This window comes from Semicossyphus pulcher, unplaced genomic scaffold (assembly GCF_022749685.1).
Source record: "Semicossyphus pulcher isolate SPU_LCO1_2020_fin unplaced genomic scaffold, fSemPul1.0.p SCAF_16, whole genome shotgun sequence".
NCBI classification, from domain to species: Eukaryota; Metazoa; Chordata; class Actinopteri; order Labriformes; family Labridae; genus Semicossyphus; species Semicossyphus pulcher.
In genome coordinates this window covers 20,302,212-20,322,424 of record NW_027211670.1, presented here as the reverse complement: position 1 = coordinate 20,322,424, position 20,213 = coordinate 20,302,212, and the positions used below count along the sequence as shown (strand labels likewise).

Sequence of the window (20,213 nt, the reverse complement as noted above, 5' to 3'; positions counted from 1 at the left end):
GCGTGCGTGCCTGTGAGTGTGTGTGTGCGCGTGAGAGAAAGGCGGGGGCTATGAAGGGCTGGACGAGCACGAGCGCCCCCTCCCCTCTGATAGCGGCGTCGCGCGGCGCGATCGCGACAGCCCACTCGTGCTGCTGCTATACTGTAATCATATGATACCGAGTCGATCCCCTCTGCAGAATACCGACACACCGGGCAGAGGAGCCGGGGCAAAGGGAACGAGTTAACGGCTGATTTTAAACCGAAGAAGAAGTGTCCGTTAAAGTGTCGCGTGAGGTGTCAAACAGAGCCAAACTCCCCCCTAAAAAAGGAACTTTTTGAAACTCTGGAGAGAGTCGGACAGAGGGGGGACCGCTTTGAAGAAGAGAGGGCACACACACACGAAACGTTAATCGAAGGACAGTCGATAAAACCAGCGCTGAGATTTGAGTTTCATCAGCCGAAGGAGAGAGGCGGTGAGCGGGTCACAGCCGGTGGAATCCCCTTTGGGTCCTCGCATCGCTTGTCGGGGCGTGTCGGTTTTTTTTATTCCCCCCCAAAAAGTTGCTCGAGTAAGCTATCTATAGTCACTTTTATTGTTGAAACATAAGCCATGGTTGGGGAGACAGAGGTGAAGGAGAGACCCAAGTCCAACCCGGACTACTTAATGCAGCTGATGAACGACAGGAAGGTGATGAGCTCCCTGCCCAACTTCAGCGGCATCTTCACGCATCTGGAGCGGCTGCTGGATGAAGGTAACCGGCTTCTGTTTCTGCACTAGAGACTTCAACCACTTGTCACACTACACAGGAAACTAATCAATCATTTTTATGACAAGACACATTGCGTATGGGGGTCATAAAAGTAACAGTTATAGACTCCCAATATTGAAAAGTCAATTAACTGCAGCAATTCCTCATTATCTTCTAGGAAAGGTGACTAATGCCATCTATCAAGCACTGAAAGGTGCTTTAAGTGAATTATAAAACACTTACATTGTTGGGTTACTTACTCACTAAATTCCGTCATAGAGCTGTGGTTGTGAATTCTTGATAAACACAAATCAAACATTGCTATAAAACTAGACTTCTGAATGGGTTGTGTCTTTTGCTTTTAAGTCTCACATTTTTAATTTGTGGAGAGCAGTAGATGAGCTCTCTGTCACACACACACACACACACACACACACACACACACACTGGGGCAGTTGGTAATGGGAACAAACAGACAGTTGTTAGTCTTTCTCAGTGACCTAATGCGCAGGCTTATGTGAATGCTGCAGCCCATCCCTGAGCAGGAGCGAGAGCATGTCCCCGTGTAAAATGTTTGATTTGAGACATGCAATCAAGGCACTTCACTTACTGATATTGAACATATTTGCAGAGGTCCTCTACAAGCATTAGAGCAATGAGCCAAGTGTCACTATTTCTAATTATTTTCTTCATTTTCTAATTTGGTGGGAATTAACAGAGACCTCATGATACTTGAGTCACAATACAATATAACGATAAGATATTATCACGATATTTTAGTTACAATACAATATTGTAACGATGCTTTAGTCCAATACGATATAACGATACTCGAGTCAGGGTGCAATGTTATCACGATACTTAAGTCTCAATACGATATCACGATACTTCAGTCCAATACGATATCTAACGATACTTCAGTCCATTATGATATTATAACGATACAGTATTATAACGATATTTTAGTAACGATACAATATTGTAACGGTACTTTAGTCCAATACGATATTATAACGATACTCGTCAGGGTGCAATATTATCACGATATTTGGATCACAATACGATATTGTAACGATACTTCTGTCCAATACGATATTGTAAGAATACTCAAGTCAGTGTACGATATTATCATGATACTTGAGTCACAATGCGATATTGTAACGATACTTCTGTCCAATATGATATTATAACGATACCCGAGTCAGTGTACGATATTATCACGATACTTGAGTCACAATACAATATTTCTGGAATTTTTAACATTTTGCGATCTGCGTGAGTATTTAGGTAACATAATTTGTGATTACTTACTTTTTCAACTTCAAATTATGTCCCCTTAGGAACACTTTGTTAACAACTGTTTTTATCTCATAGGTTAAAATAAGATACAGGTAAAATAAAAAAAATGCTTCTTTTACAAAAAAAGTTATGCAGCCAGTTCAGTAATTGCAAGTCTAAATAAAATAATATTGCCTCTATATTTGTTATAACCAAGCGGCAACCTCCCAGGCTGAGAAATGAAGCCTATACATGTACCAAAAACTGCAGTTCCTAGAGTGGCCACTTGAGGCTTGCTCCTAAAGCGAGTCAATCCCCATTAAACCACATATTAAAAGGCCCAACTTTACAACAGAATTAGTTTACAGCTTGGTACAAAAATAGTTTTGGTCTGTATAGTTAATCAAGACAACTTTATGAGGAAGTATGACTTTTTATAATACTCACGCTTAAATGATATTAAGCTTTACTGACAATTAGGGGTGTGGTCGCTTAACCTAAACCTTTCACTTCACATTTCAGCTGCGTTTGTGTTGTTGTTGCCTTTATGGCCGTCTTGCTGTTGGGTTCATTGTACTAACCATCCATAGACCATCCAAGGAGTCTGTTCTCCAGCTTTTCCACTGAGTGAAAATTAAGTATTATGTTATTTATATGTTAGCTCTCTTTGGAAATACACGAGATGTCTTCTATTTCCACAAGCTTCCTTAGCTTCTTGAGTCTGATAAAATAAACATCTCTGGTCAGCTAGCACAACAAATAGAAACCATTCTGGTAGCTAGCTCATTCGCAGCTAATGAATTAGCCACAGGCACAGACCATTAAGCTTTAATAACATAGTGTTTGCTACACCCTCTCCTAATACGGTCACTTCCGGCTCCAGTAAACCAACATGGTGTCATCTAAATGTCGAAGAAGAAGCTTCAAAAAGGAAGTTGACGCACTAATGGGTGTTGTCATGATGGCTACATCCATTATTTAAACAGCAGAGGATTTTATCATTGTAGTCCAAAAAGCTTAATTTCTGTTATATGACCCTTAATCTTTAAAATATATTTTTTTCTATGGATACATTTAATACCACGCACAATATCGCAACACTATACTGTATACTTCTTTAACAGTTGCCATTAGCTGCCAAGGCCTGTTGTTGTTGCTACTGTTGTTGCACATCAGGATCACAGAGGTCCTGACTTTGTGACTTTGTGACAAGTCTCATGACGCAGCAAGGTTGGCCACATACCGGATGACCTCCAGAGCCTGACAAATAGGTCAACTTAACGTCTCTTGCTGTGCTCATGTTGGAAGACTTGACAGCCAAGCAGGCTCATCCCTCACACATGATAAAGTGACACCCACGGTAAGAATGAAAGGCATTGTACCGAGCCCATTTCCAGCCTGGCTGTATCTTCTGCCTGAGTTATGTGGACAGCGACGCAGGACCGAAAAGTTACTGCGGGGTGATAGGAAAACCTGTCAGTCACGCATATTGTCAGGTCGCATGTTTGTGGCATATTTGGAAGCACTGCGGTCGAGTCCCGTCTATATATAAACCAATGACAGGTTGAAGTGTTAAGATAAGGTCTGCTGCAGCTCCCCCTCTTTATCTTTCACTCGTTCAGCTCTTGTTCTTCTTTCACTTCTCATTTTCCTCCAGCATGTCGCTCCCTGTCTCCACAGAACGGCGACCAAAGCCCTGCTTGTCTGTGCAGATTTGTTTGTGTATGTGTGTGTTTTTTAATAGTCAGTTTTGGTGTGTAACAGGTCAGAATGGGTTATTAGAGGATCATCATTGTCACTGTAGCTGTGGCTGTAATTATAGTGTCCTACTGTAGTTATTACGGTCAGACTTATCACTCTCAGAGCGGGGAGACATGCCTGTCAGCCTGCTTAGGTCAGATGATATTTGTGCCTCAAGGCAGTCATTCTGCCGTGTGTGTGTGTGTGTGTCTGAGTGAGTTCAAGCAGGGTGGGGGGGAGTCTGTGTGTGTTTGTGCTGCGTATGTGTTTGTGTGGTGCAGTAGTCAGTTATTATTGTGCTAGCGTGTCATTACAAAGGCATCAGAGGCTAGCATCGGTCATTGAGACAACACTCAACAAGCAGACAGGCAGACAAACAGTCTCATTTATGACGGGGCTCGTGCACCAAACTTAAGCCAAAAATTTGGGTGTTTAAGTTTCTTTTTATAAGCAGAAATCTCCCCGAAATTTCCTACCTGTGTGAATGTTTTACTCTTTATATTGTTGTAAAGCTTATATTTTTGGGTTTTTGCATGTTCATTACACAAAAAAGACTTGTTGAAAAAGGACATTTGAAGAAGAGGAAAATGTCATGAACTTCTGTGTGCTAATTTTTACAGACCTGATTGATTAATCGCGGAAATGGTTCCGCAGATTAGGGGCTGCAACAAACTTTTTTTTTTCATTTGCAATTGATCTTTTGATATTTTCTCAATTAATGAACTAGTTGTTCGGTTTTTAAAATATATATGAATGTTATAAATGTCAGAAAACTTTTAATGAGTCTTTTCTAAAGATAGCATTCTCAAATGCCGTGTTTTATTCACAACAAAGGATATGATATTCATCGTCATAGGGAAGTAAAGACTCTACAAAGTATTCACATTAAAGAAGCTGGAATTAGGGACTAAAAATGACACAAACTGATTAATCGATCAGCCATTAATTAAATAGTTGACAACTATTCGTTCGATCATTGCGGCCCTTAAGTTTAAAGCTCCTGTGAGGACTTTTTCACTCGTTATGAAACAAACTGAAATTAATTCTGATGACTCTATATGACCTACAAAAGCAAACCAGACCATCAGGATGAGATTGATTATTTCTATAGTTATTTTTCATGCCTTAAACGGCTGGCGAGGGGGGTAGGTGTCAGACAAGGCGATAACTGCACGCTGCCTTTGTTTACATTTCCCAGGGCAAAAATGTAAAGTGAGTGATACATACAACTGTTAAAGACAGCAGAATGAGATTTTTTGTTAAAAGCCACCACTTCAGCATGTACAGGACAAAATCAGCAAAGAGATGAGAGGTACGGCTTTGTCCACAGGGGGCGCCAAAATCAACACAAACTGAAAGTTCCTCACAGGAGCTTTAAGTCCATTTTAAGCAGGAACATAGTGAGAATTTGCTGCTTTAGTTTTTTTGGACTGTTTAACAAAATGAAACAAACATGCTAACATAACATGAGAGAAAAGTAACAACCATTTCTTAAAATTCTTTGGTATTTTAAAGAAAATGTGTCTGTTAATTAAGAAACTGATGTACAGATGATTTAATATTGAAAATAAAAGTTGCAGGTGCAGACCCGTTGCTTTCTAAGTATTCTGTTGTTGAATAACAGAGAATGGGTCATTGTGACCCCAGATAGCATGTATTTATTTTAACAAAAGGAGGAGCAGTGTGTATCTGTGTCTGTGTGTGTGTGTGTGTGTGTGTGTGTGTGTGTGTGTGTGTGTGTGTGTGTAACGGTGTTGGAGAATAAAATAGAAAAGAGAGGAAAAAAAAGAGAGAAATTGTCAGTAATAGAGGAGGCCTGATGCGAAGCATTCAGTGGTTAGATTCTACATTGTGGTGCAGAATGCTTGTGACTGTCTCCCTGCCTCCCTGCCTGTCTGTCTGATTGTCTAACCGTCTGCTGTCACTCTCAGACCCTGTAATTCTGTGACAGTGAGTCATCACCCTAAAAATCAGACGGCCTGAAGAAATATGACACTTTCCTGGACGTCGTCAGTTAAATTCACTCAACTTTACTCTCTCTCTCTCTCCCTGTCTGTCTCTCTATTTGTCTCTCTGTCTGTCTGTCTCCCTGTCTGTCTCTCTATTTGTCTCTCTGTCTGTCTGTCTCCCTGTCTGTCTCTCTATTTGTCTCTCTCTCTGTCTGTCTGTCTCCCAGAGATCGGCCGGGTACGCAAAGACATGTACAACGACACGGTGAACGGCGGCATGTTCAACGGCCGGGACATGGAGGAGCTTCCCGAGGCCATCGGCCCCGTGGCTCAGCTGCAGGAGAAGCTCTACGTGCCTGTCAAAGAGTACCCCGATGTGAGTGGACAAGTCCGTGACCTTTGACCTTTACCGAAGAGTTAACTGTTTGCTTGTCGCTGTTGTCACTTTATCTCCTCTCGGGGCTGCCAGAAAGTCAGCGAGGCCTTTAATCACAGGGATTTCTTTGCTTTACAATTAATCCAAAAGCTGATTTCATTCTGAGATCATCTCTGCTCACACCCAGTGATGTAATCCTCACTGAAAATAGATCAATAATGAACCCTGGCCCCTGTTTCCAATAATTAATGATTAACAGGATTTGATTGCTCAAAAAGGCTGGATTAACTCCCACACTCGGACACAGCTTGAGCCATAAGTTAACACCATAAATATTTACAAGAGCTTAAAGTCTTTTCCTCAAATATAAAAGACAAATGCAGTGAAGAGTCTTCGGCCAGCACGTCCCTGCTCCCGCCAAGTACAGTTAAGCACTTCAATATGAGTTTCGTTGATCCAGATTGAGGGGCTCACATGATTTTCACCGTGCATCAGCTCGCCAATCAGAGAATACAATGACAGGCTGTCCTCACTCACATGACAGAGGACTAGCAGGACACACAAGCAGACAGGCGAGCGCTGGAAAACGGTTGAGATCAAGGTTAAATTTAGAGAGCAGTTCCTCTCTCTGGATTTGTTGGTCGAGGGTGAGAGGCCGGAGAGAATATGTTGCAACTGTTACCAAAGTGGACATTAGGTTAAAAGTAGGAAGAGGCTGCGCGAATGTTGTGAGTGCAGCAGAAAGAGACAGAGGGGCAGCGGTGTAGAAACAAACACACATGCTCAGACACACACAGAGAGACAGAGGGGCAGCTGTCTAGTTAATCACTCAGTCTTAGTGACAGATAAGGTTAAGAGAACGGCGCTGTCCTGCCATGCCACCAGCACCAGCCAGCACCCATATAATGAGCTATTTCTGTCCCCGTTAGTAACACAAACACACTGCACATGCACAAACCGCAAACGCACACTCACACACACACATGCAAGTACACACGCATTGTAAAAAGAAAGTCTGTGATGCACAATACATCGAGTGTATTTATTATGAGTGTGTTTTTGCTCTCCTGTGTAGTTCAACTTTGTAGGGAGGATCCTAGGCCCACGTGGGCTCACGGCCAAACAACTGGAGGCTGAGACCGGCTGCAAGATTATGGTGCGAGGGAAGGGCTCCATGAGGGACAAGAAGAAGGTATACACACTCATACACTCTCAGAAAGTTACACAAGTTACAAGCTACATCGTGTGTCTCATTTATTTTCATGCTGGCTTCATTTGTGTGGCTCTGTGAAAAGGTAAAAAATGTTTGAAGTATACTTTTTTGCTTTCTTGCAGAGAGTAAGATGAGAAGATAGAGACCACTTTCGAGTCTGTATGAATATCTAGAACCAGGAGGCATTTAGCTTAGCTTAGCACAAAGACTGGAAACAGGGGGAAACAGCTAGCGATGTCTGGAGGTTACAAAATCCCCAAAGTCCTGTCTTTGCCAAAGAGTGGTTGAAGACACTGCACCCAGCCAGGCCAAGAAATAGTCCCTTGTGTAACATCTGTAAATCTAAAAAATTTAATTTTCACACAAAACAAAACAAATTAGATGCAATGAGTTAATCTGTTGAAGCTTTAGAGGTGCTAATAGGCAGTTTTTGTGCTCTTAGGCGACACTCATTGGTGATAATCCAAATTAAACCAGACGTCTCAGCTGACTCTTGACTTTACTCGCTTTCCTTTTCAGACTGTTTGCTTCATCTGAGCGTTGAATTAGTTTCTTTTTCTTTGGATTGTCACTTATTGTTGAAGTTGTATCTGTAGTCATCCATCTTTTCTTTGTTTGTTCAGCCATAGTAGATTACTGTTTACTCGCAACACTTGCAGAGAGCGGGAAAGCAGCCGCTTAGCTCCGCCTACCCTCTCTGGCAGACCGACCACCGCTGGCTGATGGAAAATGCGTCACTAAATGTCAGTCTGTAATACTGCAAATGCAAAGGCTTTCATTAGTGGGCCATCGGCTCAATCACCATTGTGTTACCTCATTCAGCGATAGATAGAGACTTAACTGTATCTTTAAGTTATCAATTTAAAGATTATGTGTGTCAAGGGCCCTCATTTTCTTAAACATGTGTATCGCTAGCTAGTCGATTGAGTTCAAACCAAAAACGTTTACATTTAAAGTGTATTCCTCGTCCGCCTAAGAGTCCGCCATCTCATTTGAATCGGCATGCAATAAGTCTCGGGATACGTTGTCGGCCGCATCTGAAGGAGCCTTCGAATTTGGACAGCTTTCGACGCGCCGCTGTGACGCAATCGGCCTTCGAACACGTCCCTCGAAGCCTGCAGCCCCAGAATTGGGACACAGCTGTTGTAACATTCAGACAGAGCCAAGCTAGCTGTTTCCCCTGCTTCCAGCCTTTATTCTACGCTAAGCTAAGCTAACCAGCTGCTAGCTGTTGTTTTAGTTTACCATCTGGACAAGAAATAAGTATCTCTTTAAAATAACTGCAAGAAGACGAAAGTGTATTTTCACAACATTTCAAAGCCCATTTGCCAGGTAGCCATTGATTTCTATTTATTTCAGCATGATTTAAAAAATCCAAACTTCTGCAGAGAGAGGTAATCTGTGTGTATTGTGTACTTTCATTATTGTTATTACTGTGGATTAATCTTGATGCGCCTCAAATTGCTCTCATTTTGAGACACATTAACACTCAGCAATGACACAACTGATTCAAATAAATGAGGACACGGTGTCCAGACGCTTTGACAGGAGTGAACAAAATACAATTCAAGACTAATGCTTCCCCAAAATCAATTAGAGTTAGAGAGCGACAGAATATCTATCTATCTATCTGTCTATCTATCTATCTATCTGTCTGTCTGTCTGTCTGTCTGTCTGTCTATCTATCTGTCGTTCTGTCATTCTGTCTATCCTGAAAACAAGTTTTTGGGGCTCAGTTTCTCTCTCCTGGTGTTCGGTCCATCTGTTCTCCCTTCCTCTCCCCTGGTGTTTGCTGTTGGACGGAGTCGGCTCAAGCCTTCCAAACGGCAGGTGGAGCAAGTCCAGCATTCCAACCCACCCTCTCTCTCCAGAACATTCCCTACCCCGCACGCCCCTCAGAGAAAGAGAGAGAGAGAGGGAGAGACACACACAGAGAGACAGAGAGGAAGGAAAACAGAGACACAGTGGGAGGCAACAGGGGGAGACGAGAGAAAGATGTTGACTTTTGGTGTTTTTCAAAATGATACATCTCACTTGACAAAACATTCCCAGAGGATACAATCTCCAACGGCACACAAGGCTCCAAAATATCTGTTTTAACTGGGGCTGCAGATGACAGTTATTATCGTTGTAGCTCAATGTTAGATTACTGATACTTGTGCTTAAAGAAATGGTGCAACATTTTTGGAAGTGTGTGTGTTTGCTTTCTTGCTGAGAGATACCTCTTAAGGTCTCATATCTCTCAGTTAAGTACTGAGTTACAGCTAGGAGATGCTTAGCTTAGCTTAGCAAGACTGGACGCAGAGGGAACCATCTAGCCTGGATAGGAAGTTACTGCACACAGCCAAGAAAACGCCTCATCACAAAAAAGGTCAGGTTATGCTCAACAGAACTAGTTTGACCCACCTCTTAGGCTTAAAATAAAGCTGGGGTAGGCTACTTTAGAGAAACCAGCAAGAGTAAGCTAGTATCGACCCAAAAAGATGCCAAATCAAGTCGCTAAAACACGACCGCTGGTGCAGGACGAGTCCGCAAAGTACATCGCTAACTGTATCCATTCTTTTTTTCTGCTATCTCTGCAGGATTTACCTCTTAAAGGTCAATACCTCTCATATCTGTCCGTGATGCACTGAGCTACAGCTAGGAGTTAGTTAGCTTAGTGTAATGACTGGATGCAGACGGAGACATCCAGCAAGGATAGGACGAGATAAAGCTCCAGCACGTTCCTCAACGGAACTAGTTTGTTCGCTGTGTTGTCCGACCTCTTTGGAAATTAAAAGTGTTTTTCATTTAGACTTAAAATAAAGCTTGGGTAGGCTCCTTTGGAGAAAGCAGCAAGAGTAAGCTACACTTTGAAAGTTAAAAGATGCTAAATCTAGCCGGTAAAACAACATCTCTTGTGTTTGGGAGACGAGCAAGTAACTGTAGCCATCCTATTTCTCTGCTTCCGTCTGGCAACTAGCTTGTTAGCTTCAGCATGTGGAAAACTCTGCTCACACGCAATAAGTACACGGTGTGTGAGCAGGTAGGCAGGTAGACCAACCAGTCATTACAGGCGTGCAACAGCAGCAGATACTATAGTATTTTCTTCTTATTGTCAGAGCATTTGATTTATTGATCGCTTTAGGGATTTAAAAAGAATTTCAACACATATTTAAATATAAATATACTCATTTACAGACATAAATACTTATTTATACTTACTTATTCCTAACCGTACCTTTCATTTGTCTGATGAACTTTAAAAACCAAAATTTTTACAATGATCTGAGACTGAGAAAAACAGCTAATCCAGCTTGTATATATTGTTATCCAAACTTATCCATCCATCCATCCATTATCTATACCAGTTATCCTGTTCAGGGTCGCGGGGTGCTGGAGCCTATCCCAGCTGTCATTGGGCGAGAGGCCGGGTACTTCCTGCTCTGATCCAGTCAATCACAGGGCTGACACGTAGAGACAGACAACCTTTCAGGCTCACATTTACAGGCAATTTAGAGTCACCAATGAAGCTAACGAGCATGACTGTGGGAGGAAGTGCCCGGAGGGAACCCACGCATGCACGGGGAGAACAATCAAACTGCACACAGAAAGGCCCACTATAAGTTTAAACCGGGATCAAACCAGGAACCTTCTAGCTGTGAGGCGACGGCGCTAATCACTGCACCACCGTGCAGCCCCCAAACTTATCCAAGTTGCAAGAGGTAAACAGGTATTTGCAAGAGTGTATGTGTGCACCTGTTTTGTTATTTGGACAACAGGGGAGGAGACCAATGAGTCCAACCAGTAACAGCATCAATATTTGGGATTTGTATTTGATAAAGACTGAACGATTATTCAGTTATAAATGCTGCTCAACATCTGAATATCACTGGCTGAAAACTTTCAGCACTGGCTTTGATGAAGGAAGAGAGAGAGAGAGGGAAACAGATGAGACCCAAAGAATCTGATTGTCCTCGGTAAAGTGCAGCACCACATATGTGTACCAACTTGAGCCTTCTAACACTTGCGAAGCCGCATTGAACGACCTTGAGCTTTGTGAGTGTTTGTGTGTGCAGTTTGAGGCCGATCCAAAAAAGAAAAAAAAAACGAACCAAACAAGAAGACATCCTGTTCCCTCGCCGCAGTGATTGCCCGAGCATGTGTGCTGCATTCAAACGGAGCTTTTAAACTGTTTTTGTGTTTCAGGAGGAGATGAACCGAGGGAAGCCCAACTGGGAGCACCTCAGCGAGGACCTACACGTCCTGATCACAGTGGAGGACACACACAACCGGGCCAAGATCAAGCTCCAACGGGCCATCAACGAGGTCAAGAAACTTCTCGTGCCCGCTGTGAGTATGAGTCCGAACCGGTCAGATATCACAGACCGGACTCGATGGAAAATCTGTGTGACTGGACGAGGGTTCACTGTGTTGGTATGCATGGAAGGGGGAAGGGGATTGTCAGTCCAAAAAGTGTGTGTTTGTGTCTTTTTTGTGTTTTTGTGTGTGTGTGAGAGTATGTGTAAGGGGTTAGGGTAATTAGGGAACACGCATAAAGGGGTTTCCATGGTAACCCCGGGTTGTTTGAAAGGCTGAGCGAATGAATGGAGAGTCTGTTCACTTGTTCTCCCCACTCCATCACTCCTTTCACTCGTTCACAACTCACTTCATTCCCAAACTACTGGCTACAGTATTCCTTTTTCGCTCCTTCTTTTTTGTTGTCCACACAAGAGGACATTTTGATTGCACTCCTCAACATTTCTCACATTCTCCGGCCCACCTACGTCCCCCCCCCTACGGACACACAAACATACATAACCATGCGCAAATATCACGATAAAGAACAAGACTTGGGCATGTAGACTGACACATTCCCTAAATTGTCCCGTTTGACACACAATCACAAAAGCACATATTTTGAAATCACAAGGCTCCTTCCTTTTCTTCCTCTGCATTATTTGCAACAATGGAAACAGCCTGAAAAGACCAGCAGGGGGATGTTCTATTGCAGCAATCAGCCGCCACTTCCGCTCCAATCACAGCACGGTATCGGCCAACCCTAAAAGTGAAAAGATGTGAGAACAGCTATAGGCAATCAGGATCCGAACACCTGTTAATCTGTGTTTGTGAATGTGTGTGCGGGAGGGTGAAGTTAATGATAGGTGTTGGTTTAACCCGCTCGACCTTGCTGTCTGACTGTAAATCAGTCGGGCTTTTCACCAGGCTGTAACTGGAGCTAAGAAGCTAGCGTGTTTGACACTGAATATATCCTGTGCGGTGCGTTCAAGGTCTGGTGGTCCACTCAGTTTCAGACATTTCAAACAACAACAAAAACAGTCTTTTCTCTTCAGAAAATATTGAAATTAAATCCTGATTTGTTTTTGCATACTGTAACCTTTGCTGACTTGTTGACCGGGCTCGCTAAATAAGCTGATTGTGCCTCTCTGCTTGTGTGTGTGTGTGCGTGTAGGCCGAGGGGGAGGACAACCTGAAGAAAATGCAGTTGATGGAGCTGGCCATTCTCAACGGGACTTACAGAGACGCCAATGTCAAGACGCGTAAGGATGACATCATAGTTATATGTGGAGGAGGGTTGGTGGGTGACAGAGGAGGGGTCTGGGTACAGGACTCCACTGTATATAAGAACAATGCCTCTGTTTCTGCTGTTAAATAGTCTGTTTGTCTTCTCTTCCTCCCTGTCTATTGTACGTGTGTGCTCGCGTGTGGGTGTGCGCATACTTGCATTATCTTATGTTTGTGTGCCGTGCAGCCACCGCCGGCTTCCCTCTAGCGACCCCTCAGGCTCCTCGGATCATCACAGGCCCGACGCCCGTCCTGCCTCCCTCCCTGCGCAACCCCGCCCCCGTCAACACGCCGACCATCATGCCTCTGATTCGTCAGATCCAGAGCTCGGCCCTCGTGCAGGGAGGAAATCCGCACCCGGCGCTTGTGCAGCAAGGGCCCGAGTCTGGAATCATCTACACGCCCTACGAGTATCCCTACACACTCACGCCCTCCATATTGGAATACCCGATTGACTCGACTGGAGTATTAGGTATCAAATCAAAAGTACATCACTTTCATACATGGTCAATGGATGTATTATGAGAACTGGATACTGGACTCCAATAGAAGTTGCGCACCAAATAACCTCTCGTATCTGTTCCCTGCTTAAGATGCTCGCCCCGTAGACTATACTCTGAGACTTTAAGCATTTCTAGATGCTAGAGAAAAATAAATGTTTAACCTTCCTGGTCAAAAAACTTCATTAGTTCATGGCTAACAGTTTCATACGTTTATAAGCCACAGTTACGTTCTGCACGGACGCTTTCCTAGACATTAACCTCGCCTGTAGCTGCAGCTATATAGGTGTGCTCAGTCAGAAAGCAAAGCCTCATGCATGCAAATTTGACTGCTTGATTGTTTGTGCAGTCTGTGCGGATCACCCTTAATAACCTTTAGGCTGGGTTGCACCAACAGAGTTTATCCGAACTAGGTTTAAAATGAGTGAATACAGATTTAAAATTAAGCAGAGCTCTGTTGCACAATTCAAAACCAAGTTTATTGACGTAAACCGAAGTTAAACAGAGTTTAATAAATATGGAGATACTTGCTCACCCATATTAAAATAAATTAATGCTGTCGGGACCTAGTAAGTATAAAAAGGGGGGAAACTTTCTGTATTCTGTAACATTCTAACAACTAAACGCTACCATGTTTGCTAGCTAACGTTAATGTTAGCTAAAAAGTCCAATCTTCCTGTTCAGCTCGATAACAGTTTCCTTTGTGAACCGGTATCTTGACTGAAATTCAGCAGCATCATATAAACTCAATCGGGTTGAGTCTCTCCCTCAATTTCCTTCGAGGAACTTTTAAATTGGAGTTTAAAGGTTTGGTGCAACAGAATTAAATTGAATCTAGCTTCTAGAGTCAAAACTAAACTGAGGGTTAAAGAGAGGCTTAAATTTAATCTCTCTTAGTTATAAAGTTTGGTGCAACATAATTTAAAGTTAAACCATGATTTAATCGGATTTAAAAATGTATCCTCGCTAGTGCAACTCAGCCTTAATGTACCAACTATACACAGGTTAGCTTTAAGCTAGCAAGCCACAAAAACAATGCCTGTGTGGGTATGTTTCTGTGTTTCTGTGTGTGTTTATGTTCGGCTCAGCCTCTGACTGAACTCACCAGAAACACCAGAAACTCCACTTCATCCTTTCCCTACGTCTTCATTTAGAAACAGATTAATAAAGAAGCCGGAGTAATCGCTCAGGTTGAAACATTCTGAACTCCCACAAACGTAACTTGGCTTCAGTTTGAGCCACGGAAAGGGAATTAGTTTCATTGTATGCTAACGAACCTCAGCTAAATGTCATCTCACATTCTTTCTGAAGAGTTGACTCGACCGAACCACACAGCCTATACACTGAACTCATCTTGTATTGTTCAATCTGAGAGCCACATTTCCACCATTAGCAACTGTTAGCTTACGAGGCTGAAGCAACACACTGGTGTCAAAGCGGTATCATTATGATTTAACAATTAATCCTGAGACACAGAGAGAGAACACGCCTGCCCTTCCTCTGGGGAGTTTGTATCATGTTTTAAAGCATTAAAGAAGAGGATAGTTATTGTCTGAGAATGAAACAGAGACATTTCTTAACAAATAACATTAAAAACAACCAAACCAGGAGCTTTAACGTGCCTAACACGACTTAAAAAACCTGATATATTGTGTCTGATTAGATGGCAGAACTGGAGGCAGCAGATGCCACTGGTACATATTGGCAGCCAGATCCAGCTCTTGTAATACATCCTCGACATATGCATGTGCATGCAGAAGCTCATTGCTGGGCTAACAGTCCCCTCTTCCTGTGTTTTTGCAGGTATGGCTTTCCCAACCAAAGGCTAAGCGATAGCAACCCCCCTTCCTAGCACACACACACGGACTGGCTTGCAGAGTACCACCCCCCCTCTCCCCCCTCTCTCTCTCTCTTTTACCCCCCTACATATTTGTCCCACAGAGCAAACAGTCAAAGTTTGCTCATACTTTAGGATGACAGATTCTTCAACAGTCATTCTGTAGTCAAGTGTCCATTCCTGTTCATTTCCTCTTTGTATTAGCAGACTAGCGTTGTGGTGTGACGGCTATTTAACTTTTTATAATAGATCGGCTTCTGCTTGTAATTTTTAACACGTTTTTTAGTGAACCCATAGATATTTTAGCGCCGCTGTTTGTGATTTAATATATCTTAAAGCTTATTTTAATCACAGAGCTATAGAGTGACTCTGCTTACAGCTGATTTTAAATCTACTAGTGAAGCTTCGTGAGAAATTAGTGGTTTGGATTAATATTTTCTTTAGAGAACAGAAGACCACAAAACAACAAACATTCTGTCTCTTAGAAGTTTTGACTCATTTTCACCCTCAGCCTTGAGCTTTTTTTTCTTTTTCTTTTTTTAAACCTGGTTTCACTGATGTTGGTGCCATGGGTGGACTGTTTGATGTCTTTCTGATGAGTAACCTTCTGTGTTCTGTTTTGGCGAATGTCAATGGCTGTAAGCAGGTGCCATGACCACTAAGGTACGACGCCACGACAAGAGAATCCATCCTTACCAAAGGGTAGTGACCCCAGACAGAGGTTAGTTAGCTCACCAGCCACTTTATGTTGATGTATGTGTGTGTGTAAGTGTGTTAGTGTGCGTGCATGCAGACCAATGGACCAATTTCAGTTTACATGTGTCTGTAATACGGCATGCCTTAAAAAAAAAAGAAAATAACTGTAGAGCAAGCGGCGTCAGAGTAAAATGTGAAAGTGAAATAAGTGAGCAGACTGGGAGGAACCATGTTAGGGTTATCTTTCTCTCGCCTGTTAGATTGCAGGCCGGGACCCTCTCAATTAAAATGGATCGCTCCGTTCATGTGACTCGGTCCTCGTGACTCCGGATTTGGAGTCTCTCTCAGATACTTTTTTTTTTTGTTGTTGTTTATCTCTTCACTACTACTTTTTGACCCTCGGATATATGTGGGAATTTTTATTTATACCCAACTTCATTCCAGTAGATTCCACAAATGTTTTTTTTATTATTATTATTATTATTATTATTAATTAAATCATGTGTTGTGCCCAATGACTATATGACATTTAAAGTAACAGTGATTGTCTTTTTCTGGAGGTCATTCAATTCAACATGATCTTTGGTCTTTTACTACTAAAACACAGCGTGTGATAACTACTGAAGTCTGTGTTACAAGCTCTTTTTGTATGAAATACTGTTGTTTGTGGTCTTATCAGTCGCCCACTGGACTTTATCATTGGGGCTGTTTACATCTTTCATATATTTCCTAGCCAGAGTGGTGCTGTTGCCATGTATTTAGCTGCAAAATAAATTTGTATATAGGGATTTTAAAGTGCTTATATGAAGCTTATGGAACAAGATCGCTTTGAAATACTTGTAGTATTTTTTTTTTTTTTTTTAGTTTTTTTAGTTTGTAAATTTTTATTTTTGTTTCTACGATATGCTTTTTATAGATGAAGTGTCTCCATGTAAACTTCAAACTTTATTCAAGGTGTGTAGCTACTACTGTTTTAGTCACCGCGATATAAAAGAAAAAAAAGGTGGCAATGAAGGCAGTGTTTTTTTTGCTCTGTCTATTTAAAGATGAGGTGACCTTTCTCGATTCACAGGCCTCGTGACTGTTTTATGCAATAGAAATGGACTAGCTAGCTACGATATATGTGTGTATGTGAGCGGTGGAGCTCTTGTTGTACGCGATGGACAAAAAAACACTAAAAGGCAATAAAGATGACTATTGAAAAAAATCTCTAAAGAAAACCAAAGCCTCTAAATTCTTGTAGTTAGTCTGTCTACTGTTAAATTGTTTCCCTTTAAAATCACCATCTCTTAACCTCTCATCACTATCTCTTACAGTGTCTCTTTGCTGACTGTAGTCATTAGGAGCTCTTCTAATACTTCATAGCAAAAACAAATCAAACCATAATCAATAATCTCAACTGTTAATCATCCAGATCCTACGCCTGCTGCTAAACAATAGCTCTCCTTGTCAGTGAGTGAAAGTATCTCTGAGGCCCGGACACTTTTCTTTGGACATAAAGGTCACTCTCTCACCCACATGAAACCATGCTGTCTCCCTCTCTGTCCATGGTTTCACTGTCTGTCTGTGCTAGTCGTAGCCCAGCTAGCATGAGTAGTATCACTATAGCAGCAGTCGCGCGGCAGGAGGGGCGTCTTCTTCCTTGCAAAACACCTTCATGAGCGCTTATGAGCATCGCTAACCGGCCATTCCTTATGTCACCACATGTGGTTGGTGTAAGTCACTCTGAATGGTCATGCAGGGCTCATGAAGGTGTCGCCCCGGCTCCCCTCACGCTGTGCGGCTGCAGTAGATCTGCCTTGTTGTCATCCTGACGCCACTAGCTGACACTAATCTCTCTTCTATCTTTTTTTCTTTTTATGTCCCCTTTTATGTGCCCTTTTTGTTTCCTTTCCTCGTCCGTCCGTCTCTGTCTGTCTAACTCTAGCTGCCACGGCAACTAACCCATGACCCCTTGACCTTCTGACCTTTCCGCCCACTGATGACCCACCCATCTCTGCCCCGCTGGCGCGCTCATTGGCCCACGGCCCCGCCACTTCCCCTGCAGCTCAGCCAACCAGACCAGCACATTGGGAACAACCCCGGCTGCTTCTGTCTAACCAGCCAACCAGACGACAGCGATCACGGGAATAGACCTCAGGACCCCGCCCGTCACCGAGTCCTAAACTAAACTTTACCAAACGTGCCTTTTAGAAGTTCAAAGCCAGTCTGAGAATGTTTCAAAACCAGTCAATCATCTGTAGCTGCCATTTATTAGCAGTAAACGTTACTGGGGATGGGCTCCTAAGTGGTGAAGGGCTCCCTGACTGTGCCAAACTGTCTCTCTGAGCTGCCCTCCCTCAGTCCATGTGATGCAATAATAATGACTCTATTAATGCTGTACTGATTAATGATGATAACTGATACTTATCCAGCACAGAAACCCTCCGTAAAAACACTAAACTTTAGGACATATTTTGATTTTCTTTGAAGCGTTTTTCCTCATCGGGCACCTCTTACTTCTCCACACACTGTCAAAAAGGGATCGCATACATTAATTTCATTATAATACGTTATAATTGGTGTTAAAATATTAATATATTAACACGCTTTCCTTTAAGATGTAACACCAACATGTGGATGCAATGATGTCTTGTTTTTAAATCACAACGCGGAGATTTTTCTATTTCTCTTTGACACGTTTCAGTCAAAGAATATTTTAAGAAAAGGCAGCGGAAAAACCTTTTTTTAAAGACGAAGCAACAGGTGCTCAGCGAGGAAAAACAGCACACCTGGAATCCAAAATGCCAAAGTCTCTTTCTAGAGTTTTTAATTAAATGTATAGCACCCCAATACGTTTGTAATATAAATGCCAAGTCACCCACACAGGGGGAAGGTTGCACTTCCTTTGTCTAAACCCAGCAGACGTCACACAAAGATGCCTTGTTCACACTACAGTATTGTACGAGCTCGAACAGCAGTGCCTTTATTTATTTCGAGCGATCGAACAATGTTACACCGTAATCCCACAGGGTGAAATTATGTCATTTGGGTTTCATGCAGATTAATCACGACTGCAGGAAATGTGTCGCAGCCTGATTATTATCATCTATAAATCTTCCCGATTCAGATTTCGGTGCCAAATAAAACACGCATTGGGAGTGCAAGTGCAGTATTAAAGCAGCAGCTACAAGTCTGACATGTTTATGTGAGGTCTGACGCCTCAAGAGGACAGTGTTTGACTTTTATCTTTTTGTTTGTTTGTTTTTGTTGGAGATGAAGTCGTCCATATATATATTTTTGCATGTGTACTCGCTTTTTGTTCGGAGGGTACAGTTTTACACGCACACACAGAAACCAACCGATGCCTTGAGATCCTAAAAAGACGAATCATGGAGAGTAACATCTGTAACAAGTTTATAATGTATTTTTATATTCTATTTTGTACGTGAAAATAACATTAAATGACCTTTTCAGATGAGAACAACATGCCTTATTATGGAGAATAATTTGATCATTCATGTGTCACAAGTAATCCTGATATACTGGAGTCTCTGTATTAACTTGAGATCAGCATTGCTTGCCCTCTGTGCCTTTTGTATACTATTAAGTGTGACAATTAACAGTGTAGAACAACATTAATCTACTCTTTAAGTGTAGGTTACTAACTGTTACCACTTCTGTGATTATTAACCACTTTAATGGTATCTGTCTCAGCTTTGGATTCCTTTTAAAAAAAGTACATGTGTGTCTAAAAAAAAAAAAGAAAACCTGTGTTGAACAATGTTTTAACTTTTAAAGTTTTCTGAGCAGGAATAACTCTTTGTACACTATTAAACTCATAGTTGTTGAACTAACAAAACTTTGTTGCTTTTTCTCTGTAGCACTTAATTATGCAAATCAGCTTCCTTTCCGCATACTAATCACCAAACACTCCTTAGAAACCGACAAAGGGGCGGAAAAAACCCTGCAAACACTTCAGACAAAATGCAGGGAAAAGGCCACGGCATTGTTTTTCCCCACTTCTCCTTTTTCTGTGTTGTTTTCTCTCCACATACATGGATGTGTGTAATAAGAGAGAAGAAAACACACCCTGCTCACCATGGTTTCTCAGAGGCATGCACATGTATAACAGAAAAAAAAAAAAAAGAGGAGGGGTGTGTGTGTGTGCAGGTTTTGGAGGACTATACGGCCGGGGAATTAAAGGGAAATTGATTGTGCAAGCTCGCCCTCAAACATCTGCAGAGTAAATATTGCACAGGATAACGCGCTGTCCCTGAAGTGTCCGAAAAGCGACCGCTAATGTGTCATGGTAGCTTCATTTGTGTTATTAGACTTCCTGTAAGGGTG

General features: G+C 42.3%; 1 protein-coding gene across 4 annotated transcripts; it reads left to right on the top strand.

Annotated features, from left to right (window-relative positions):
• The first annotated feature begins 173 nt into the window (after window positions 1-173).
• On the top strand, window positions 174-19,725 carry qki2 (QKI, KH domain containing, RNA binding 2). 4 transcript variants are annotated; one of them, XM_069664103.1, is made up of 9 exons: window positions 174-733; window positions 5,925-6,073; window positions 7,149-7,265; window positions 11,475-11,618; window positions 12,739-12,826; window positions 13,039-13,323; window positions 15,131-15,154; window positions 15,835-15,909; window positions 17,812-19,725. In XM_069664103.1, exons 1-9 carry the CDS (start codon window positions 592-594, stop codon window positions 17,832-17,834), a joined length of 1,047 nt encoding a protein of 348 aa, XP_069520204.1. In that variant the 5' UTR covers window positions 174-591; the 3' UTR covers window positions 17,835-19,725. The 4 variants fall into 4 exon arrangements, with proteins under 4 accessions (XP_069520204.1, XP_069520205.1, XP_069520207.1 ...); XM_069664104.1 differs by lacking the exon at window positions 15,131-15,154; XM_069664106.1 differs by lacking the exons at window positions 15,131-15,154; window positions 17,812-19,725 and having other exon boundaries at window positions 15,155-16,048.
• The last annotated feature ends 488 nt before the right edge of the window (window positions 19,726-20,213 follow it).

What these genes read in the sequence shown, in the direction of transcription:
- qki2 (XM_069664103.1), top strand. Translation starts at nt 592, where the DNA reads ATGGTTGGGGAGACAGAGGTGAAGGAGAGACCCAAGTCCAACCCGGAC. An exon ending in GGAGCGGCTGCTGGATGAAG is followed by an intron (nt 734 to 5,924) that starts GTAACCGGCTTC and finishes TCTGTCTCCCAG; the next exon opens with AGATCGGCCGGGTACGCAAA. An exon ending in CTCTTCCTGTGTTTTTGCAG is followed by an intron (nt 15,155 to 15,834) that starts GTATGGCTTTCC and finishes GGCTGTAAGCAG; the next exon opens with GTGCCATGACCACTAAGGTA.